Source organism: Clarias gariepinus, chromosome 1 (genome assembly GCF_024256425.1).
Source record: "Clarias gariepinus isolate MV-2021 ecotype Netherlands chromosome 1, CGAR_prim_01v2, whole genome shotgun sequence".
NCBI classification, from domain to species: domain Eukaryota; kingdom Metazoa; phylum Chordata; class Actinopteri; order Siluriformes; family Clariidae; genus Clarias; species Clarias gariepinus.
The window spans coordinates 27,417,356-27,443,538 of record NC_071100.1 but is presented as its reverse complement, the minus strand read 5'-3'; the positions used below and the strand labels follow the sequence as shown (position 1 = coordinate 27,443,538).

General features: G+C 37.0%; 1 protein-coding gene across 1 annotated transcript in view; it reads left to right on the top strand.

The window, feature by feature from the left end:
- Positions 1-26,183, top strand: part of pcxb (pyruvate carboxylase b) — a 224,751-nt gene that overhangs the window by 11,280 nt on the left and 187,288 nt on the right. The window contains exons 4-7 of the mRNA XM_053495657.1: positions 1,626-1,791; positions 1,918-2,063; positions 2,542-2,659; positions 4,867-5,018. Of these exons, the coding sequence (XP_053351632.1) occupies positions 1,626-1,791; positions 1,918-2,063; positions 2,542-2,659; positions 4,867-5,018 (582 nt within the window). The remainder of the gene's footprint in view (positions 1-1,625; positions 1,792-1,917; positions 2,064-2,541; positions 2,660-4,866; positions 5,019-26,183) is intronic.

Genomic DNA, 26,183 nt, shown 5'->3' with positions numbered 1-26,183 from the left:
TTCTCGTTCAGTTTCCAATACTGGCAAAACTATGCATTTTGACAGCTCAGTTTGCAAATGTTGGCTTACTCTTTATTAACAGATTTCCAAACCAAATGGCCAGCAGTTAAATATCATACGAGCCTTTGATAACTGTGCAACAAATAGTACTGCATGTTGAGCTACAATCAAAATCTCCCCCAAATTATAGTACATACAAAGCTTAAGGAGAAAAAAAGTAGCAGTGAATACTCAGATTACCGAGACATGAATACATTTTCTACTGTCTAATGTATGGTTTATTCCATACAGTACTGTAGGTATACTCCAACCAGCCACAACATTACAACGTAAAACATTATGCCTGATATTGTGTAGGTTCCAACTGTGCCATCGAGGTGGCACTGTTCCCCCAGGGATTGACTCCACAAGACCTCAGGGGTATGTGTTGGTGCCTGGGGGTGTGCGGTGGAGCCTGACTGTATTCCTACAATCCAGTTCTAGACAATCAATGCCAAGGTGCACTGAAGCTGTTCTGGCAGCTTGCTGTGGCTAAACACCATCCTAACACACTATATGTTTGGTAGGTTACACTGTATAAACTGGTATGCAAAGACACTGGCAAATTATTACTAGGCCAAGTTTGAAATCTGGTTTTAACCTTGATTGGATATACAGTATGTATTTATATTTATATACTGTATATATGCCTTTCATGTCCTTTCTTTCCCTACCCTGCGGTATTCCTCTTCAGCTCTGCACAGTTTCAATGCACTGCTCTATAGCCATCATATGAAGTGTTTAACCAATCCTACATTCGTACTGCTGTGAAAAGTTTTGCTTCATAATGTTTGCACCATGAGAATTGTGTGCTAATTGAGTTCAGGATGTGAAGACTCGAGTCAATTATATTGAGTGCTGGGTCTCTCTAAATGAACACAAGGTTCAGGCTGTGCTTTATTAAGAGACAAAGAGACTTTTGTGCCAGCAGGTGAATGTTATTCTAGCGTTGGAAATAATCTTTTGTGGTTTCTCTTGCAGTAATTGTAAAATGAAGGTGTTTTTCCTGTAATTTTAGCATGGAGATAATATGGATAAATGGCAGTCTTTCAAAGCTAAGGTTAATGAAAACTGGGGCTTGGTCAGACCTTCAGGGTCCATTTACTTCTAAACATTGGTACACAGATTGGGCCTTCAGTGATTTCTGTGTAATTTTTACAGTAGGCAGCTCATATATCAGATCAGGAGCTTATCTATGACTCTACCAGTAAGGTACCACACACACACACACACACACACACACACACACACATACATGCATAGAGAGGGAGAGTCAGAGAGTTTTCCATACATAATCTATCCAGCCTTATTCTGTGAAAGTGATTTAGTGGGCTTCTTTCTTCTAATCCATTATCATGAGGAGCACACACTCAGCCAACACAGGGAGGCTGGCTTCCAATTACCCCCGATTGGTATTTTAATAAATTTCGCTTTTGCTTTGCATACTCTCAGACTAATTAGGGCTGACGCACGTCTTCTATCTTTCATGCTATTTATTTTCCCCACCTTTTTGTATTTCCATTTTTAAGCCTTTTTCACATTCTCAGTATTCTCTACCTTTTCATTTTTCTTCTTTTTTTTTGCAGGAGAATAATGTGGATGCCATCCATCCAGGATATGGGTTCTTGTCAGAGCGTTCTGATTTTGCTCAGGCTTGTGAGGATTCAGGGGTTAGATTCATTGGCCCAAGTCCTGAAGTGGTGCGCAAGATGGGGGATAAAGTCGAGGCTCGAGCTATAGCCATCCAAGCTGGTAGGATGTTTTTGCATTAGCGGAAAGAAAAAATCACCTACTGTATATGTCCAAGATATACTAAAAGCCTGCTTATTTATATATGTGTGTCTGTGTGTGTGTGTGTGTGTGTGTGTGTGTGTGTAGGTGTTCCAGTGGTGCCAGGGACAGATGCTCCAATCTCCTCCCTACAGGAGGCTCAGGAGTTTGCTAAGACCTACGGTTTCCCCATTATTTTCAAAGCAGCCTATGGTGGAGGCGGCCGTGGCATGCGGGTGGTCAGGGAGTATGAGGTGTGGATATGTCTTACTGTACAGTATATTCATATTTGTGATGATAAATGTGGTGGCTATCCAGAAGAATATTAGAATTTCTCTCCTCCTGTATGGTTAATGTATTTTTTTTTTTTTTTATAATATACTGTGTCTATTAATCCCTGTTATACTCTCATACACTCTGCCTAATAATGTATTCATAACTCATAACAAGCATATGGGCAAATTATAACAAATGTAACACCATTTTATGAATAATTTAAACAGTATTAAAGTCATTAATACACCTGCAAAAAGATAAAATAACCTTGGCTCGGTAAGAAAGAAAGGGAGATAAATTCATGCAGATGTTTCAGTACTGAAAGCTTATCATGTTGTTTTTTTTATGCATCATAGACAGCAGAGCCTCCTAAAACAAATTCTCTTCTGAGGATTTACTCCACTTTTGTCTATGTTTAAGAAATTGTATATATGAATGATAATGTTTTTTCTACAGGAGTTAGAGGAGAATTATCAGAGGGCGTTCTCTGAGGCATTGGCTGCTTTTGGAAACGGCGCTCTGTTCATTGAGAAGTTCATTGAGAAACCCCGCCACATTGAGGTGCAAATTCTAGGTGAGTAAGAGTGTGTGTGTTTGTGTTGATTCCTCTTACTATAATCTATTAGCTTGATGCTGGCATATTCCAGCCATTATGTGGGAGTATTTTCACTCATTAAGCGTGATTTGTTTCTCTGGTGCCTGGTGCTTACTTTATATGATACATTTAACAGTTAATAAAGCTTGTTATGGGAGAATAGGAGTGTTATGGAAGCAGTGCACTATTTTTGAAAAAAAAAAAAAAAAACAAGGACACACAGTGTCAGTGATGCAAAGTAGCACTCGTGGTCCTTTTTTTTTTTTTCAAAAACAGTGCTTGTCTCCTTAAACTGGCTGAAGGACACTAAATATTGTACTGTCTGGCCTGAATATTGTCTGAGGGGATGATGTAGCATTTACAAATCAGGAGACTTTTAGAATAGTTTTTTTTTTGTGCTTTTATGTGTTTGACTCGGGCTCTAAGCTTTTTGTATAATAAGCACTGCACATTGGGTGCTAACCTTAGTGCACTGCTAAGCCACCTCAAAAGTCTTGAGCCACCCCTCATTTATTTGTATTAAATTAAATGTAGATTAAATTAAAGAAATTAGTTTTTACAAAAAACGCAATTTAATAAATTTGTTGTTTATGTAGCACCCTCAGCAGCAACCTCATTTCCCCTCACATCTTTTCTATCCACTTAGCATTCAGCATCACCAGTATACAGTACTAATCACTGGCCTGCTTAATCATCATCATCTGCACCTGTTCCTCACTGATTTAAGCCTTAAGTTACATCCTATTTTTTTTCTTGAGCGATTCATAGGTCACTGTAGTGCTTAACAAACAAAAACACTTTCCTCTGAAACTTGTAAGGTACAAGGACTGGACTGAAAATGAGAGCCAAAAAAAAGTCCTTCAGGATCCTTGGAGAATTACTCCTCAAGACTACATTAAAAATACAAGAAGGTCTGACTCTTTGGAAGCAAAATATAAAGAAATGAGGGGGGCACAAGACTTTTAAACAGTACTGTGTGCATGACATACGTCTTCTAGTAATGCTATTCAAATTCATGAACAGTTTGTTTTCCAGGATAACAAACCCAAAAGATACTGACACAATCATTTCAGTGTCACATTACCAAAAAAGTATGCGAAACATCTCCAGAAAAGGGTTAAGATGTTTGTGTATGTGTGTGACATGCTGAGAATTTAACTGTTACATTAAGCATTTTATGGCAATGCATTTTTGAGATGATTTACTGGTCACTTAGCTGCCTGATGGAATGCTGGTGCCTGATCTTGACACACTTCTACTGCTGTAACTCGTCTCGCCATCCGAGCATGCCTGATTTATCCTGATAGTCTTCTTCTGCTTTTGGCTTCTGTACTTATGGCTCACTTTGCACTTGTGTGAATGGCTATACTGTAGCTTTCTATGTCGCACAAAACAAAATTATGCCCAAGATAAACTTGAATACTGTATTTTTACTGGAGTCTAAGAACTCTAACTGTAATCCTAAAGCATGGTCTATGTTCATCCAAGCACACTTAGTTTAAAAAATGACTTTCCTCTTATGAACCTGTATACTGTAATGATTTATAGGCTTACTATCCAGAGTCACCTAGAAGAGTCCCCCGCAGTCCTATCATCCCATTTTTGGTTTTCACCTCATATCATATCAGAGAGGGGTTTCTTTTCTTCTGTTAAACCCTGCGTCATTTTTTTTTTATTATTAATGATGTAAATCTACATCCAGATTTTTGCATGCTGTTTGAGACTGTGCATTCTTAAAAGCACTACAGTATATGACTTAAATTGGATTGAATTGGTTTCTGGGTACAGCTCAAAAAAGATAAAGCTGTTAAAGAGAATAAATGAATGCTTCCAGCTAAAATAAAAAATAAATGTAAATCAATTCCATAGAAATAACATGTACAGAGAACCCAGATTTTTTTTTTTAATGATGTCCACCATGTGGAGGATTCTCTGTCCATGAAATCTAAGTGTGAGTGAGCGAGACACAAATAACAACCCCTTTTCCTGCACCCTTATTATCTAAGATCCTGGCATAGTGATTAGCTCTGTAGGAGTCTGCAAAATCTCAGCAAACTCTAAAGGAACAGTGCTTACAATATCTCACGAGTGCCTGAAATACCAGGGCCAAGAACTAGGATTTTTAAAATTGATTTGTTTGTTTTTCTCTGGTTTTTACCCATGTCCTCTTGCTTGTCCTTACCCAGGTGATAAGTACGGAAATGTTATACATCTGTATGAGAGAGACTGTTCCATTCAGAGACGGCATCAGAAGGTGGTGGAGGTTGCTCCTGCGGCTCAACTAGACCCTCATCTCAGAGACAGACTCACATCTGACTCAGTTAAACTTGCCAAGCAGGTACATTTTCCCACATACACACACATCATTATTTTTTTTCCCCTTCCATTTGTGCAGCTAGGGCATTTAATGACATTCTAATACTGGGGTTGTCTGCTAACCCTTCAGGGGGATGTGTTCTCTGTGTGACTAAATCCACAGGTTTTATTTATCAATCCCTGCAATACCAGGCACAGGAAAACGTAAAAAAAGGGATCACCGAGATAAAAATGAGTCAGACTTCTTAAACTCTTTTATTATGGTTTTTAGTATATCCATCATTCTATCAGACTTTATTATCTATTTACCATCCTTTATCATCTTCATCATTATCTTCCTACTCATCCTTTTTTACTCTAGCCTGTTTGTTTCATTTTCTATATCCCATAATCCCCTGCTTGCACCTCTTTCCCTTTTTTCTTTCTGCCTTTTTACAGGACCACACAGTGCTGTCTCTCAGGTGCTAATATCAGGAGGGTCTCAGTTACACCCACAGCATGCTCAGTGTAGTTGTACTCATTTATGTAATCTAATAATTAATCTCGGTACTTAATGTGTGTAATTATCAAAGATTTTCCATCTGCTCAAGCAATAGTGCACAGAAACATTACAAATTACAAGACAAAAAAAGAAACAATGTATAAAATGTATATACACATATTTTGTATAATTTATAAGCATTTTATTTATAATAATAGATGTCTGTCCATTTTAGAAAAACATTTTTTTTTAATTACAAATCTGTCTTTTTCGGTTTAAGTAACAAATTGTTCCTGCCTACACAGATTACCACGTACTGAAAAATATTATTAGGGATTAATTTGTTTTACAACACTTAAAAAATTTCATGCACCAGTTCAACCTCTAAGTTTCCATAGTGCCCTGTTTTTGTTTTTCTAACCTTTCTCTACCTCATTCAAACTGTTTTCTCTTGCTCTGTATTTTTCAACCTGGTTTGTGCTTCATGAAAGCTTTTAGTACATGAAAATACATGAAAATGAAAACATGTGTTCCCACTTACATAGTCACATCTCTGTGGCTGGACGCAAGTGTTTATCTTTTATATATACATTTTATGGCATTATATATATATATATATATATATATATATATATATATATATGTATATATATATATATATTTTTTTTTTTTTTTCTTTTGAGATGAAGAAGAACAGATAAAAAGATTGTCCTACATCACACAAAGAAAATACAGTGAGAGTTGGTGAGGAAGTTTGAAATGACTGAAACTGATCATTTAAACAGTTTTCGGAAAACAGTTTTACAGTTTAACTGTAAAAGGCATAGGCAGTGTTATGACCTGGGGTTGCTTCAGTCGGTCAGGTGTAGGGTAAACAACACTGTGTGGCAATAAAATGTCAGGTGATGACCTGAATGTGCTAAATGACTAGATTAGCACATAAATGTGTTTTTTCTTCCTTGATGGCAAGTTATACCCTTAATCAAAGCTAAAAGCACTCGAATGGATTATTTGTGTGTGAGACCTTTTTGGCTAGTGGTATCAGTGTTTGCGTATGTGTGTTTGCGTGTGTGTGTGTGTGTGTGTGTGTGTGTGTGTGTGCATGCATGCTCTACAAAGCATTAAACAGTGTTATTTGTAGTGCAGGGAAAATCATGTCCTGTTCTGCAGACATCAGTAATGATGTCATACCTCACCATGTTCCTACTGTAGATGCTTTGTGCAATCTCATGACATCCTGATGTCTCAGACCCGTCAGAAACTCCAAACCACTTCTTTCCAAACTTACACAAAGATTCATGGTGAGTGTAAGCAAGTTCCCCCCTTGCTGTCTCAGACAGAACTTTCTGATGTATTCGGGCAGCTTGTAGACACAGAAGCGAAGAATGCAATGTGTATGTTTGATGTTTGGTGGTACGGAGAACACGCTTGATGAGTACTACATAAAACTGAAGCAACACTGTTAAGAGGTTTAAAGTCTTACGCCATGTGTCATAATGTCCCAGTGGATAAACGATATGTGAAGGTGGAATTGACATTTAGATATTCAGGAGCGCAAATGAAAATCACTCTTGCTGCACTCTGAGAAAATCTTTTCTTCATGGGGATTAACCTGTGTTGATGTTTGTGCCCTGTCAACACCAAACACGCACGCACACACACACACACACACCACACCACACACCACACACACCACACCACACCACACACCACACACACCACACACACACACACACACACACACACACACACACACACACACACACACACACGTAATCACTAGGTAATCTGTAATCCCTCTCTCACATACTCCTAGGTTAGAGATCCAGTAGTGCCTCTAAACTTATTTGTGTCTGTGCGTGTGTGTCTGTGTGTGTGTACAATTCACATCTGCTGATAAAGCGTGAGCTGTCACTTTTGATAAGTCATTCCCTTCTATGAGAATCAAATTTGTATGTGTCGTCCTTTGAAATGACATTAGGGAAGTTGGCAGGTGCGGAAGAGAGGACAGATGACAGGAAGAGATGGAGACTCAGGAAAAAATAATATTGGAACTGCAGCAGACAGGATGGATATATTTTCCATTTTCATCCCTTGATGAGACTTGGCAAGATGATGGTCCTAGGGTGTTGACAGGGAATCCTGCCATTTTATGTGCACTCCAGACATGGCTTTCGCACAGCAGGGGGCAGTGTGAGTCCCTAGGCACCATGTGGTCCCATGTGCACAAACACGCAGCATGTTATAGTGGTATACATGCTTTGCTTTTGGCCATACTGGCATGCATATGTACATTAATCATTAATTGTTAGTGACGTGAGTGAAATCTTTCTAGCCTGCACTGCAGTTTGTGATAACAGGATTCATTAGGAATGGCTTGAATGTCGGCTGTGAGGAAATTCCATGTGGTTTTTGGAGCATTTAAGATTAATATTCAATTATTTGTCACATGTACTGTATGTTACAGCATAGTGATTTATTTATTTATTTATTTATTTATTTATTTTTAAATCCACCTAAAAAGTTGTGGTTATAGCCAGCGTAGAGCAAATGGGGTTAAGGACCTTGCTCACAGTGGCAACTTGGCAGTGCTGGCAGTAACATTTAGCCTTGCCCCATTTCTGTCTATTGAATCAGAGGGATGCAGTTTGTTTATGCAAAACAGGGATATTCAGTTAACTGGCAAGTCCCATTTTTTTTTTATATAGCCCCTTTTTATTCTGTGAGTGAGTCGCACTTGGTGGTGTTGAGCTTGGTCAGTGTGGAGTTTCACTCGTTCTCCTTGTGTCCATGAAGGTTGCCTTAAGATTCTTCAGTTTCCTTTTACTCACGAGTGAATATAGGCCAGTTTGGCCGACTACTGCATGCCATTAAGAGACTCAGTAATGGATCAACACACACACATTCACATTTCCAAAAACAGACATAGTACCATTTGCAGTAAAATAAATAAATAAATAAATAAATAAATAAAATTAACATTATTCCATCTTAAACAACACTTTGTTTCCTATGGCTTCTAAGGTCTGACTTGTCTCCATCCTACATCAATGTTTCAATCTTTTGTATGTGAGTGTGAGTTACCGCCAGGATGCTGACAGGTTCATGACTCACCACTTTATTCATGGCTAACACAGTCTGCAAAGATAACTAGCTTCAAACAGAAGGCTAAATCCCAAATCCCTTTCTAACCCCTGGCTATTTTAATGTGGAATAAGTAGAGATATAGAGAGAAACTTAGAAGATATACATGACTGTCCACCCCTTCATGGTTTGTTCTTCTTGCCTTGGGATACATACAGTAATAGTGGTAAGAATGTAAAACTACTTTATGCCCTGTTCTTACAGTACAGTACCTCTCACCTCAGTAGTGAATGGGCTATACTAAGTTGTCTCTAGGCATAAAGGTGTGTGTGTGTGTGTGTGTGTGTGTGTGTGTGTGTGTGTGTAAATGCCTTTAGATCCAATGATTACTAAGCAGTGGTTATTCCTGCTTATTAAAAAGTACTTGCTCTATTGTTTTTTTTTATAAGAATATAAAGTCCTTACTTGGTGATGCAATTACTTTCATCTAATTCTTTAGGATTTAAACAAAATTTAAAAGTAAAAATGTCTATGGACGTCAGGTACAGTAAAAGTCAGTGGTTTGATACACCATCCAATACAATGCTCTTTCTTAGACATTATATTTATAAGACATTATAATTATGTAATCGCGTGTTAATTATGCGATTAATAAAAGAAAAACAACAATCCATTCTTATTTTAGGACTTTAAGCTCAGTCCATCATTTAAAAGCATTAAAAGAACTTGCAAAGACAATATCTTCAAGTGCAAAAGCAAAAACCATCAAATGCTATGATGATGTTGTCATGAGGACTGGCATATGAAAGGTAGACCAAGACTTTTGTCCTTTGCTGCGAATCATCCATTAATAGCATCCCAAATTAGAGCTGACATGAATGACACAAGCTCAAGTAGCAGACACATCAACATCAATCAACTGTTCAGAAGAGATTATTGCAGACAGTTTGAACACCTTCAGCATTGTTCTACAATGTAGAAAATAATACAACTAAAGAAAGACTGTTGAGTTAGAATGTGTCCAAACTTATGACAGTTAGTGTACAGTGTAACACTAAATAAATGCAGTAAGAAAAGTTAAGAAGCTGTTCAAAATATGCTATGACTTAAAGATTGTAGCCCTGAGTGAGCTGTGTTAATAAAGTATTGAAGATTTGCATGAAAATATTTTTGAGAATGTGTGGAATGTGTGAATCATTTCTATTTAATATAGAACCATACTTATGAACATTTTGAGCAGGGGGCAGTGGTGGTTCAGGTCATTAAGGCTCTGGGTCATTGACCAGAGGGTTGAGGGTTTGAGTCTCACCACCACCAGGGTGCCACTGTTAGGCCCTTAGGCAATGACCTTAACTCTATCCCCACATACAGTATACAGCCACTGAAAATTCTCATTTCCAGAGAAATAGATGTGTTGGGGCAGATAATGTATCCAGCCGGTAAAAAAACAAAAAAAACAAAAAAAAAAAACTGATCTCGTGTGGCGATCCTAAGAAAGACAAAAAAGCCCAAGGAAAAATATGACAACTTTAAGGAACTGTTGAAATTGTTTACTATGGCATACTTTGGAGAAACATTCGCATTATCCAACTTTTTTTTACATTCCTATACTAGCCTTGCTGAATTAGTTATAAAAACTATGAGCAAAGCAGGACAGAAAGTACATAAAAGATGCAATCCTCCACAGACCTTGTTAGAAAATCATCTCACACTTTGTGAGTATGTGTTGTGTGCGTTTATTTTGTATTCATTCATTCATTTATTTTTTTATCGCTTTACCATACCGCCTTTCTGGATGGGAGTCAGGTGGTGGTTGGGGTATGGACATGTTGGAAACACCAATTCACACATGTCTTTGGACATGTTAATGTGGAAGGAAACTGGAGTACTTCAAAGCAACCCACCAAGCGCAGAGAGATCATACAAACTCATTGCAAACAGACCGGAGGCCAGATTTGAGTGCCCAATTGTGGAGGCGTGAGACGACAGTGCTAACCACTAAGCCACTGCGTGACCAATTATGTTTTTAAAGTAGGCTAGGGCATTTTTAAATAGATTTTTATCACAGCGAACCATAGAAGCGTAGAAAAAGTATGCTGAAAGGGTTAATCTAACATCTACAGCATTACTGACTTCATTTATAATGTTAAATTGACCTCCGTTCTTCATTATCTAATGTGCATCAAACTGAGCGTGTTAACTGGAAATTATCTGAAGAGCCAGTCATTAGCAGCACTCGAGTAACAGTTGACCCATCAACTGGAGGACTGGTACTGTAAGCTCAACATGCACATTTAATCATTGCAGAAATACATTACGTCTAAACGATGATTACATGTTGCACTATTATAGACCAATGACCAATGCGCTACAGTATTTAAACATTTCCCAGATGGTTTGGAAATGTGTGTAGATGAGAGGGTGTGCTGAGTGTTTGTCTGTTTTTACGTGATATGTAGCACTGTGAAAAATTTGTGTTACTTATTATTAGTTATTTTTAAGAAAATTCTGTTTGAAATCTATTTTTTATTTTATTTTATTTTGTGTGCCTAGGGGCGGGGACTCGTAAGTACATTTTATATGTAATTACATTTTATACAGTTTATATAAAAGCTTTTCGCTTTCACTGTAACACTTTGGTGAGTACATGAACATGTGGTGACATTAGAAGGTCTTACTCTCCTGCCCTTTTCTCTCTTTCTATCTCATTCTCCCACCCTCTGGTACTTCGCAGACTCTGGGCGTCTTGCAAAGGCTGTGCTAAACTGCACAAAAGCAGAAGAGTGGATTGATGAGTGAATGAAAATCAGGAATGAGACATGAACCTGAACAGATGAGGGATACAGTTAGGGATAAAAACAGTGCGCTGAATGATGGGAGGGATAAGATAGAAAGGCAAATGAAAACAGAATATGTTAAGATATGTTAAGAAATAAAGAGAAAAGACGAAAATAGGCAAAAAGATTAAAAAAAAGAAGCGCACAATTGTTCCAGATTTAGAAGAGGCATAATGTGTACCAATAATGTCTGTTTCTAGTGCAGTGGTGGACAAAGTACACAACTACTGTTCTTGAGTAGAAGTAGAGATTCCCAAAGGCAAATATTACTCGAGTAAAAGGAGAAGTTCTACACATTCCACTTTAATAATATTAAAAAGTACTCACCTTCAACAGTACTTAAGTATCAAATATATGGGGGTTGTATTAGCAAAACTGATTCTGAACCCCTGTTATGTTATTAGGCATGTCTTAAAATACAGGCAAGTCACACCGTAATACATGATAGTCAGCAGGTGGCAAAACTCCCACACACCACTGTGGATGGGAAACACAATGCCATGCAGAAATGTAGTTAGATAATGTAGAGATATCTGCTGTAGGACGTAATGGAGGAAAGTGAAAAGAACCCATTAATAAAACTGTTCAAGTAATGTACAGATATAGGAAATATACAGTAACAAAGTAAACATACCTACTGTACATAGATTCCTTTCACCTCTGGTATAGTAATGTGTACCATATGCCTCAGAAATACCCCACATACTGTTGCTTTAAAAACTAAAATAAGGGGTGAACAAAATGCTGAGGTTCTTTTGCTAGGCGTGCACATTTCGATCAGTCGTATTCTGCACAGACTGTGTTGATTTGGCTGACCTCTCTGTCTCCACAGTTTGCTGCTACTACTGTAGTACTGTACACTCATTTCATTTTGTACTTTTAAAGTTAGCCGCTGGTTTTATTGGTTCTCTACGGGTCCTTGTAGCAGGTCTTACACCCCACAAGTGTCATCTCTACTGCCGACTTGAAGGCGCAACAAGAATAACCCCCCGATTCTGCCTCCGTGCCACTCGTGCAAAATAGTGAGGTGTAATGGAAGCCTTGAACAAGCTGCATGAAAGAAACTTGACTCAATCATCAATTTACTTTTGTTTGTCCTATCAAACTTTATTAATCCTGCTATTTTATTCCACCGCGTTTCTTGCCCTTGGTTTGATTTCTGTGCTAATTCATCAAAGCTGATTTCATTCTATAAATTAATTTATATAGCTCATTAATTTACAGGCAGCTCTTCAAATCCCAACTCAATTACTTTGTATTTTGTAGTTTGTGTTTATTTGATCCATGTAACTATATTGATTTAAAGGTCAATAATATTGTGTGCTTGTTTTGATAATGGAAAATCTGCCTTTAAGCTGTGTGTGTGCGTGTGCGTGTGTGTGTGAGAGAGAGAGAGAGAGATTGAGAGCATGCTATAAAAGATGCATCTAGATAGTATTTTAAGCAGTGAGATAAAAATGGAAGAAATCCAAAAGTACCCTGTTATTTTGGACGAGACAAGAAAAGTAGGCTAGAATGAATGAATAATGAAGGAGAGAGGAATAACTAGTGGTTGAAAAAGACACTCATCTTTATAGGGTCAAAATGAAACAATGAAGACCGCTGTCACCCCCACACACACACACACACACACACACACACACACATATATATATAAGAGCCTGGAGCTCCAATGGCAATACTACATGTAAAATTGTCCTCTGTCTGTAAAGGGTAGCATTTATTGTTGGCGACGTTGACATGGCCAAAATCTAATCGGTCACACTAGAAAGAACACACACACACACACACACACACACACTTAAAGAGACATTTTTGTAGCTTTTCAGCTGGACACTTATCTCCTGACTCAACCTGTTTGTCTAAACAGCACTGTGTGTAACTTAAGCGTTGACAATACACCAGTTTGTATGCTGTCTGATGGAAAAATGCTGAGTCATGATTGAAAAACCGTGCCATATCTGGAGGGTATGAAATCTGAACACTATTTTTGAAAGCGAGACCTTCTTAGGTCAAAGCTTAATCATTTAATTATCCACCCATCTGATTATGTCTTCGCCCTGTTACTTCTCTGTGCTTTGCATTTCCTTAAGAATAAATTTACCACTAAAATGTCCCAAATGTAAAGGAAATAAGAGAGATTCAACAGTCTGTACATTAATTGTTTCACATAAATATCATGAAGTTTGACTCCGTAAAGCCTTCCACTGATGAACTTACACATGAAATGTACGACTAAGATGAAAAACTAACAGATATGAAAGTACACGAGGCACACACTTCAACAGTAATATTACAGTACAGTATGTGTACATTCCTGAGAAAAAAAAAAAGTTCCGCACTTGGCACACACACAGTCAGTGTTCCTTAGTCAGTATGAAACTTCATTTAGGACCTCTGACCCTGCGGTGCTCGCACTCTTCTCAGTCTCTCCCTGGCCTGTCAGCTCCTTCTGTTCTACGACCTGCAAATGCCCTGTAGTCATAAAATTGCTCTGGGTAATATAAAAAAAAAAAAATTATGCACATTTTATGCTGTCTTGTGTAGGGATATGGACAACCACACACTATTACAGAAATATAGTATTCTGAAGAAACCTAATCACAGAGTAATGTTATGTCGTTTCCCTAACATGAGGATATCTTAAAAATCATAATACAGCATGCATTAAAGCCTTTGATAAATCCAATATGTTTAAATACAGTATATTTGTGTAATATTTGTGCTAAACCATAATCAAAGTATTTCTGCTCTAATTAGAGGATTCCAGCTCTGATTGCACTTGATTGTGTGTGTGTGTGTGTGTGTGTGTGTGTGTGTCTTGTCTAGAACCTTATATGTGCCTATCTAGTAGGCTTGAATATTCCAGATACGGTCATTGATTTCCAGTGTGTGTGTGTGTTTTCTTGGCTCTTTCTACTTTTTTATGATTTAAATTGCAGATGGTTTTATTGGCAAATCGATGCATGTGTCACTAGAAACAAATTAGCTTAAAGGTGATTGGTCATATAAAAAAGCAGAGCCTATGAATAATTCCCATGGTAGAACCTGGAAATGAAGAAACTCATAAACTAACACAAGAGCTTGAGCTAACCCAATTCTATCATTTCCTTCTCACATATCACCCTTACTTGCTCCAGAGCAGTAGAAATTATTACTATGCTCTCTCTCTTTCTCTCTCTTTCTCTCTCTCTCTCTCTCTCTCTCTCTCTCTTTCTCCTTGGGGCTGTGTGAACTGCAGTGAGTGGGTGTTGCACAAATGGCTGCCAAATCTTTCCAAACAGACAAGCCCCTAGTGATATAAACTCCAGCCCTCAGCTGGCACACAAAGATCTTCATTCCATATGCACGCCCTCATATACGCAGACTGGACACACATACACACATGCACACTACAGTTACATTTACAGTGAAGGAGATTAAAAACATTAAGCTGCCTGCAAGGTAAATGGCAATTCAACTTCCCCTGAACCTAAACCCAATATCTCTGTTGATTAGACGAATGTTTGATGGAAACTGGCAGAGCTGAGAAGATCAGTTCCACCAATTTCAGTTTTTTAATTTGAATTTATTGGAAAGGAAAATTTTAAACTCTTCCATATGGAAGACACAACCATACTCAGATTAGACAAGTAACAAAACCATACAGTTTACTTGTACACAAAGACATAGGAAAAAGCGTTTGTAATTAACTTTTTGTAATCTTCAGCTACATTTTAGTCAATTGCTCCTTCAAACGTTTTCTATGCAAAAACACCCCCATCTGCTAAGCACACCTATACCTACTGTATATCTAATTTCACAGTTTTTCCCCCCTTCATGAGGACCAGCCAAATGTCTTCACATTGTCCAACCTCTCAGATATTCCTATTTCTAAACAAAACCTAGTATTCTTTTCTCAAAGCCTTTCGTAATGTCCTGTGTTGTGCTTGGCACCAAAAAGGATGGAGCCTCGGACCTCTTTATCTGTCTTTTCCCAGCAGTGTAATTGAGGTCCTTATTCTGTCAGCAGTGATTAGTTTTGCATGTCTAATTTTTAGGAATGCATCAAAGTGATTGGATTTGCCTAGGAAGAATCTAGAAGTAGTAGTCTCCTGTGGTCCCACTAAAAGCATGCTCACTGGTATTTCACAGTAGGGGTGTGTATGAAAGCCTACAGTATGTATGTCTCTTTCAGACTTTAGTCATATATTCATCCTCATTTCCCCCGGCCAGCTGTCATGAATGGTTGCCATGGTGACTGACAAGAGTAATCGGGACTACGTTTATTGAATCTAGAGAGATAGCAATCTCCTCTTGCACTTATTATTCCTCTGCCTGCGTGGTGATGTGCATGCCATGCTGTTCACTTTTAAACAATCAATTTCAGTGGCTTGACCTTGCATGCTAAATGTTCTGTTTAAAAGGCCAAAATGAAGACACTCTGAAATTGGCAAACTAGCTTGGAAATCTGTCTATACATACTTATGCCGAGAAGGTTTATTCCACTAGGCCAATTTCCACTGTGTCCGTGTTCAATAATGAGACTCACTCACAAATCTTGCTGAGGTTTTTTTGAGAGGAGCATTGTTATTTCAGTTATTATCTTCGAATTTGTCATTACACTAGATGCTTTTATGCCTGCTGTAGCTTAGTGACCAGGTCTGTATGCTGCTATCTCATCTCATCTCATTTTATCTACACTAGCAGAATTGTTTAGTGTTAAAGGAGCTTTCTCTTCATTATGCAAATACTCTGTGTAAATAAAAAAAATAATATGTGTGGGAGTTCTTGGAGCTTATAATGTATTTTATATGGTCTACATATAATTTTTCACATTTACCTTTATTAGGTTTGTTTAAATAGCAGCACTATTCTGTATATAAGTAGTCAACATATGATCAACTAGATTAACATTTTGCCAAAGTCTTCCCTCATTATAAACATAGAATCCACAAATAGTATTTTTTTTCATACTCATTAACATTGCATTTTATTGCTCACAAAATATGCCTATATGTTATATGTTGGCAAGCTAATCCATAAAATGCTGATGCGAGAGCTAAAGGTGAATTGGACAATCGAGCAGCTAAACTTTCATGAAGAGACTATATCCAAACTCATGGATGTATCACTTGTGAAAGTCAATTGAGATATCTGCTTAGCTCAAGGGAGCTATTTCAATTTGGAGAAGGTGATTGCATTTTCAGGCCAAATTCATGAGTATAAATGAGTATTCAGCTCAGGAATTCAATAAGTCCTATTAGACATAGTTTTAGTGACTTTCAGTGATGAAAGACTTCAATTGAAGGTATCTAGACGAAACCATATATGTTATTTAAGTCAATTTACATAAATAAATAAAAAAACTACTCAATATATAGTTAACACTTTTTACAAACAACATTATAACTGGAAACCCTAGCAATTAAATTATGATGATGCATTAAGATGATGCAATGGTAAATTGGCACTGAAGGGCAGATCAAATAAATTTTAAATAAATTTGGCAGAGGATTAATGCAAGCAAATGCAATATTCTTGCAAACGAATATATATATATATATATATTATTCTTACGCCTTACTTCACAAAACTCTGTAAAGACACATGAAACAAAAGCGACATGTAACAGGTAGCGAATCCTTAAGGTTTCCATTATTTACTAAATCTTTAACATTAGCATCACACAAACCAACAACCCAATAACAAACAAAATTCAAACCTAAGACTGAACAGCACGATTCAATAATTAAAAGTTATGAACATTTAGGAACATGCAGTAATTTATTAAATTTATATTGTAATGGGTTAAGGAAATGCATGTGCATATAGTATTTACACACTGATTAATACATGCGCCAAATTGGTTTGTTAATTCGTCAACATTACGTATTACGGTATATTTTGGTATGGTATATTTTAATATTTAGTAATTCAGTAAAATTTAAGTACAGTAAGTACAGGAAAGGTTTAGGTTGACTTTAAGGTAAACAGTCATTGTCTAACATGAACCTATTCAGATTTTACAAATTAATTGTCCAGATTGATTGAATGGACTTTTAACAATCCAGGGCAAATAGATGACATTTCCAAAATTGATCTGACTCAGAGTAAAGCTCTAAGAAGGTTTTAGACATGCAGGTCTTTTTCATTCAGAACAAACTCTGTCGGGTCAGATGATCTGTGTATTGAAAATACTCACTACAAGGAGAGCTGCTTGAGTCAATATTTACTCATGTTTATAGAGGATTTTTTTTTTCTAGAGAAGAAAATCATGGTTATCATTCTGAGACTGTGCTGGAAACATTTTATTTAGCCAGTCCACTCTCTGAGAAATTGTCTCAAGATATGGCCAAAAGTTTGAGCATACTTGACCATCAAACCCATAAACACACATGCTGGGTTTTTCCCAATCTGTGGGAGCACATTATGGTCTAGGAAGTTTGTATAGGCTAGAGTTTGCCAAAGCTTAAGTGGAAGAATTTGTGTCCTGCACAAAGCCCTTTTTATAAACTGCATGCATTTTGGGTGGCACGGTGGCATAGTGGTTAGCACTGTTGCCTTGCACCTCCAGGGTCTAGGTTTGATTCCCAGCACAGGTCTGTGTTCATGAAGTTTGCATGTTCTCCCTCTGGGTTTCCTCCCACAATCCAAAGACATGCGGATTAGCCAAAATGTGGTCTAGACAAAACCTGGTGTTTTGTTACACATTTACACACTACAGTAGGAATGTAAAGATACTTGGTTCCAAGTGAAGTCATGGCAAGGATCATTTACATAATATGAATTAATAAGTTGTTTTCCTAGACCTGCCATATGATGATCATCCAAAACTATGATGAACATCCATCAACCACCTGTTTTGAGTTTGTCCCTGTTTAGTCCATATTTTGCACATGTACCATTGTTTCCAGTGTTGTGGAATGTCAAGTGTCATGTGTTGGTCTTGCTTTTGGGAGTGTTTCAGTGTGTTAGCACATACAGTAGACCTTATTTATAGTCCAGATTCCTAGCTAATATTCCTGATTATATTTATCTGCATTTGCATCTCTGCTTAGAACTTCAAAGAACTCATGAAGAACCCTGTTTTTTTACAGTCCAGATAAATGTAAGATGTTGTTAACCCCTAAAAAAATGTTAATGCCACCTCGGGATTTGTGATGAAATTTAAGCCAGAATATGTCCATCCAACCAATCACTGTACATACTAATTACCCTATGTACTGTAGGGTAGCGGTGGACCTGGACTCTATCTCAGGGAACTCAGGGCCATTCAAAAGTCCTGATTTTACTCAAACGCCCCTCATAGTATGTGGTGTATTCAATATTTGGTTTATTAACCAAAAGTAAGTAAAGGCATCTTGTAACAGATATAGGTGGTTGTTGTTGTTTTTGGTTTTCTTGATCATTTTAGATTTGAGATGGAAGATGGAAGATGGACGTAAGATGGAAGTTTTTTGCTTAATTTTGATTTTGCATGGGAAATTTAGCTGTTCTATAAAAAAGCGCCCCACATGCAGCCTTATACTATAACTTGTTCCTGGATTCTTTTATATCTTGAGTCAGAATATCTGCATCCAACCAACCACTGTCCATACTGATTGCCCTGTGTAACCTGAAAACTATCTCAGGGAACTCAGGGCCAAATGCATGGTACACACACAGTCATACATCTAGTCATACACTATGAGCGATTTGGAAAGGGTAGGTATCCTATATTGCTTGTCTTCTGACTATGGGAAGTAACCAATAGTAATATTAATAGTCCCTGCAGGAAAACCACTAAGCAGAACAGAATGTCACCCTGGCGGTACGAGGCAACAGTGCTAACCACTGCATTAGCATAAATTTCCATGTGATATTTTCTTCACCGCCTAGCAGGCATGTACAGTATGCATGAACTGTTTTTTTTTTTTTTTTTAAGTGTAAGCAATATTGTTTTAATTTTTTGGAAAAGTCTTATTGGATGTTACTTTTTAAATATCAAGTTCTTGTGGCTCAGTATCAAATTGCTCAGTTAGCAGCTTAAAACTGAACAGAATATACTGAATAAGCCTTATAATTTCATTTCAAGGTCACTTTCCCATGCAACTCTATTAACCCCTTAAACCCTTTGGGATAGCTACATTCCTCACTCTTCTAACTGCATAACTTTTCTATTAGTTTCACTGGATGCACTGAATAATTCATATTAGTTACTGAATAATATGTTATAATATGAATAACTGAATAATAAGCAGGGAATTTAAGAAGGGAAAACATTTGGGAGAACTTCATGTTAAGAAAAATTTGTTCGTGTCAAGGCAGAATTATGAGATGACATCTTGGATATTAGATTTTTTATAGATGTACATCTCTCTCTCTTTCTCTTTCTCTCTCTCTCTCTCTCTCTTTCTCTCTCACACACACACACACACACACACACACACACACACACACACACACACACACACACACACAGATATGATTAGTTTCCATGGCAGCATTACCTAAAGCAGAATTTATAATCTTTTGCTAATAGAAAGCTAAAAATTGACATTGTAACACTAATGTTAATTATAAGATCATTACTAAAAATGACAGAGAATGTCTGACAAAGTATGCAGATTTAAATCATGTTAAATTCTGACATTATACCCCTCATTAGCTTTACTTGTGGAAGCTGTTACTGTTCTTGTGGTGTTTATTTACGTGCGACAGCAAAACTGTCACAAAGGAGCATTTGATAAAATACTTTGTTTCTAAATAGTAATCGCATGTATGAAACAGATGTCAGTCCTTTAAAAAACAAACAAACAAACAATAAATTATAATTGCTGCCGTGGCTTTACAGTTTTACAGTAGTAGTGCAGTTAGAGCTTTTTCTGATGCAAGGAAAGGCTAGTACATGTACTATAACAATTCTGTAACAGTAAACCCAATATTTATAACAGCTATTATATCCATATACTGACATAAAATGCACAACATACCAATAGTTAATCCCGAATGATGGGGAAGTGAGCGGCAGATGTTTTTACAGCGGGGCAATTGATGTTTCATTGAGAGTCAAGCTGAGGTAAAATCTGCAAAATCTGTTCCCAAAAGACTTTTATTGTCTGATGATGTCCTTATAGCTAATCTGCCTATTTCAGTTCTGTCATGTGTATGTTTAAGGTTAGTCACGCAAGATGGAGTGATGTTGTACTGAATAACAGCACTACCTCGAGTGTGATTTATATACAACTGTTTATGCAACAAATGTCATTGATTATTTATAGATTCTGATTTGTTTAATCATTTACCCAGTTTGTTCGCTCCACCAACACATATGCTTCCACAAAGGATGGAACTGACTAACCATGACTGGTGGAGCTGATGACCAGCAGTTGGTATAATTACCAGGAGTAAAAGTACTATAAATGGAAGTCAACTTTGGAGGTGGTTTACATCCCTGAGAAATTTATGAGATTTACTTTATATTTGCATTTAATCCTCTGTAAAATATTACCTAACTTCTGGATCTCGGTTGAATCCAAAAAAGCATTATATGGAAAGCTAGTGCACTGTGTAGGGTGTTCAATCCCTTGTTCCACACAGAAAGTAGTGCTCTTGATCAGTGGTTAACAATTATTAGAAGTGGAGTGATTTATGTTGTTAAACATCCCAGTGCTGTTGTTGTCTATATTAGACCTCATGGAATGGCTCTTTTTCTTCTATTAAACTGCTTGGTTGAAACTAACTGAGGACTGCTAAGTAAGGAGATATGAGATTAAAAAAAATTAAAAAAAAAAATTAGTTCATAAAAGAAACATAGGAAAAATAGATTTTAAAAATATGTAAATGACTATTGGACTTATAATAGCCATGCAAATCACAGTAGATCACTGAAAATAGCTATTCAGATTAGACAGACAGTATATATTATTTTGTATTTATTTGTTTGTTTTTATTTCTAAAGGATGTCAAGCCCTGCTCTTACACCAGGTCATTAATACAATGGAAGACTCAAAAAAACCTCTAATAGTCACACAATTAGTAGTTAGGTGTATCTACAGTACAAGGGTTTCTACCAGTCAGGTGTAGCTACAAGGTTTTTTTTTTTTTTTTTTGGAATCATGACAAATTCCGATCAACATTTGGATTCATTAACTCACTTTGAACATTCTGAACAGAGAAATATAATTGGCATTTTACAGAAATATGATTGACCCCAAGCACACTGATAAGAAGATCAAGACGTATTTATAAAAGGAATACTCTTCTGCTTTACTCAGAACAATAGCCTGGTCACCCCAGAGCCCAGACCTCGATTAAATATGTTTGAGATTACTTTGAATATAAGAGGAAGAAGAAAATGCAAGCAACTTTCATTCAAACTTTGAACTTAGAAGTGATGGTGTTAAGAAGCATAAAAAAAATGAGCTAAACTTAAAGCAGGCTTTTCAATAAAAATAAGAACTGTAACACACTCTTAAAGCTCTGCTTCCACTGGGTCATTTTTAAACCCATATTAACCATATTATATTTTGTATATATACATTGCATAGCATATATGTAGAACATGTGGGAGACAGAAAACCCAAGTTTTTTACATGCTGATAACAAAAAGAAAGTGGAATGATGTGAATTAGAGTGCTTTTAACAACTATTAATTATCCTCTTATAGTAGCATAATAATATTCCTCTCATACTACTAAAATTACATTCAAAAAGTGACTCATGATATAATTTTGTATCTGCTTGGGGCAACCGTTAATGTGGTTGAACATCTACTAAACAAGTTAACATTATGCGGTAGAAAGGGCTCCATGTGCAGGAAACATGGTAGGTAAGAGCCAAAATTAAAAACCAATTATAAAAAATGAGAATCAATAACCAGTTCAGGATATCAAGGCTTGGTATGTCAGTATAAAATTATATACTGAGTGATCCTCCATGTCCATGGTGTGTTTGGAGTGTGTGCATCTATAGCGTGTGTGGGAGAGATTAAGTCTAATTAGTGCATAATGCATAATAAGTATGATGGTGTGAACTGTGTGTGTTGTGTGTTGTAGGCCATGCTGGCCATTTCTGTAAGCCACCAACCAGATCATGAGCTGTAGTGTGCAGTGGCCATGGGCTGTAGTGAGGTTGGAGAATATGGCACTAGCATGACAATTAGTTCTTGCTATTATTCATGCCATTAAAGCTGCAGTAGATACAGATATACTATTGTTCCCTTACCAATTTCTTTTATTTTCTCCTGAAGTTAATAATTTCCACCATATGAAAGCTACCGGTAGCTAATTACTATGTGTCAGTAAGAAGACAGGCCTGACATTGCTCACTCACTTGCCTACAAATTACTATATAAGTTCTACATACAGCAACCCAATAAAGAGAGCCAAGACCTCTCTCAACACCATGGACATCAGTAATGACCAGAGAATACTCCGAGCACTTTCCCCCTTTATTAACAAACTGCTAAACCCTCCTAATATTTTGACTTCACCAGAACTATGCTGTCTATTTTTAATGACAAATTACAAAATTTGTTTATCTTTTCTCTGCAGTAGTTCATCCTTCTGCCTATTTGAACTTCCTCAGGGTGCCAGATGCCTTGTTGGTTATGGCTTATAGATGGATGGTTGGGTTGTGGCTCGCTGAACATACTCTACTTTTGACTACTATTGCTTTAAACGCAGAATTGCAAGACATAATCTTGGTTGGATTCCGATCTAATCTCTCAGGCATAGACATTTCAATTTTTTTATTTTTTTTTTGCACACTCTCATGGTGTTATCCCAAGGCTTAGTTCTGGACCCAATGCTATCTATTTAATAAACGAAATAATCCATTGGAAAATGTTATCAGATAGTTTGGCCTGCTGTTCTGTTGTTATACTATAGGCATAAAACACAATCAGCCAGAACATTAAAACGATTAACATTAAAACCAATTGGGTTTTGGAGTCCCCTGGCCTGGCTTCTTGGGTCATGACTTCATAAGACCTCTGAGGGTATGCTGTGGTGTCTATCACCAGGACATTGGCAGCGGTTACTTTGGATGCTGTGGGTTGCAGGGTGGGGTTTCCGTAGATCAGATTTGTTGGTCTGGTTCATTCCATGGGCGTTTTTGTGGGATCGGACTGGACGGGTTGGTCTTTGGTGCCCACAGATATGGGTGAGCCTTGGTTGACCATGATCCTTTACACAAGCAGTTTGCTTGTGTATAGTTGGTGATCAATATTGTTTAGTTTACCTGGCAGTGGTGTTGATGTTATGGCTAACTCTTGTAACAAATCTAAAGCTCTAAATATCATTTGTAACTTCAAACTCACATTGGATTCACCGCTCATTTTAACATCTTGAAATCGCATGGCAGGTCCAGACTTTCAGCTACCTTTACATGTAAGAGTCAGTGTCATTAAAGTATATGACACATGTCATGAAGTATGCATCTGGATATTTATTCTAAGTACACTTGTAGTAACAATCAGCATGTGACATAAGTTGTTATGATGATAAGCAATATGGGAAATGTCTTGCCTGCGACTGGTAATAGAACATGACATTATCTATGCACTTGAACTCTCATGACATGACAGCTTTTGATATCTGACATGAATTGATTATGACATGGTTATGTCAGTCTTCTTATCCAGAATTCATGTACCATTTGTCAGTTAGCTGGTTATTTCTACAGTAAAATACCTAACATAAAATTCTGATAAATCTTAATCCTGATAATGTTTACATATATTAGTATGAAACTGCTGCAATGACTTTATATGACCTTTGGCAGCTGACAAAATGACTTCAGTATGAATGTCATATGGATAAATGAAAATCAAGTCACATCATATCAAATATTTTCTTTTCTATGTTTTGTTTTTACCTTTCTGCAAGATACTAAATAATAACAATAAAATATATATATATAATAATAATGATGATGATGGCAGATGAGAAACCTACCACTGAGCCACCAGTGTCCTTGCAAAAAATGTAATGCTAGTGATCTATCTATTGAGACTCGGTGATGGGTCTACAGTGGCATAGTTTTTAACACTATAGTCTTTCAACTCCTATTGGTTAAGTTAAAAAAATGTTAAGCTTATTGATGTTTCAAATGTGCATAAGTGAGTGTGTCATTGTGTGTCCATGTGACCTGTTATGAATTGGCACCCAATTTCTGTCCAAAACTCACTTGGGATAGGCGCCAGGGCCCCCGTGATAAGCGGTATAGAAAAAAGAAGAGTGAACATGTTACATAGAAATTTTGCTACATAAAAAAACCCTTTTAATGCACATATCTCATTACAGTCTTACTACATACTGTAACTTCATTCACTGGGACATCTACAGTATTCAAATATGCAAAATTCATATTTACGTTATTCTGTCATATATTTTTGTTTTAAACATACAGTATGTCTAAATATTTAAGACTGGCACAGGAGCCACATACAGACTCTCAGTGCAGTGAAGTGGTGCTCAGCTGTGTGGCCACACATCAGGCATTCTCCCCCGAGACCCACAACAGTGTGACATGGCTGACAGCCTGAAAAGGTGCACCGACCCCCATTTCTGCAGCAGCATCCTTCACCTTTCCAGATCTGACATAAAGCAAAGAAATGGATTATATTCATGTCTCAGTCTAAAAACGCCAGTGTTCTGAGAGTCTGAAAGAGATTGAGAGATGGTAAAGGAAAGAGAGAGGCTACTCTTAGATGCTGTTTATAGCCTTGTGTTTTGCATGTCTGTCTGTTAGTGAAAGATGAGTCATAAATGGAGTGAAGGAGCAAAAGAAGGGGATTCAGACACATTAACTGGATAGAGAGAGAGAGAGAGAGAGGGAGAGAGACCAGATTAAAGGGCTGGGAGCTTTGAGATGAAAAATAAAGAGGGAAATACAAAAGCTCAGTTTTTCTATGCAGACAGCTATGCAGTGTATTAAGAATGTGATCGTGGAGAATTTGCTTTATTTTATTTTTATTTTATTTCATTTCAAAGTTGCCGTCACTATGGTAACTGTTGTGTTACTCTATGATTCTTAACTATGGGTTTGGGGAAATTGGTTGCAGTGACTCACTCTCATATCCAGACATCTTTTTCTGACTTAGTCATTGTTAATCAGAAACTTCTAAGCAGCCTTCACCCTACTTCACTCTCTCTGTCTGTCTTTGCTTCTCCTCATTTGCTCTCTCTCTCTCTCTCTCTCTCTCTCAATATGCTTGAATGACAGGAAAGGCTAACACATGAACTGCAAAACTTGGACATTATTTTTGTGTGTGTGTGTCTGTGTGCACGTGTGTTGTCTCTCTAGCCTTCCCTTTACTAAGTTATCGAATGCTCTATCGCCAAAATATTATTATGCCCCAGTGTAATAATGTATTATTAATAATAATTTGATTAGCACTACAACAACGGGAGCATGCTTATTAAATTCAGCTTTATAGGTTTACAAACCAAAACGCTGTGTGAGTAGGAAATAAAAAGCCTTGTGGCATATTATGTTATTTTATTTTATTTTATTCATTTATTTTTTTTCCTAGATACTTTTTATCTTAAAGTCTATCACTTGTAGTGTGGGTGTGGCTACCAGACAAGAATTCCATTAGCGTTTTCTATTTATTAATCGCTATGTGTGTAGGAAAATAAATTTAATAAAATAAAAAAAAAAAATTTAAAAAAAATTCTGTTCCCTTTTTTAAGTGCTTTCATAAAGCTGTTTAGAGATGGTTAAAGTTTTTGCACTATAGTGGAAGATGCACTGACAAAGAAGAATTTTAAGTGATTAATAGTGAAGCAGTCTGACCAAGGACATGAGCAAACAGGGC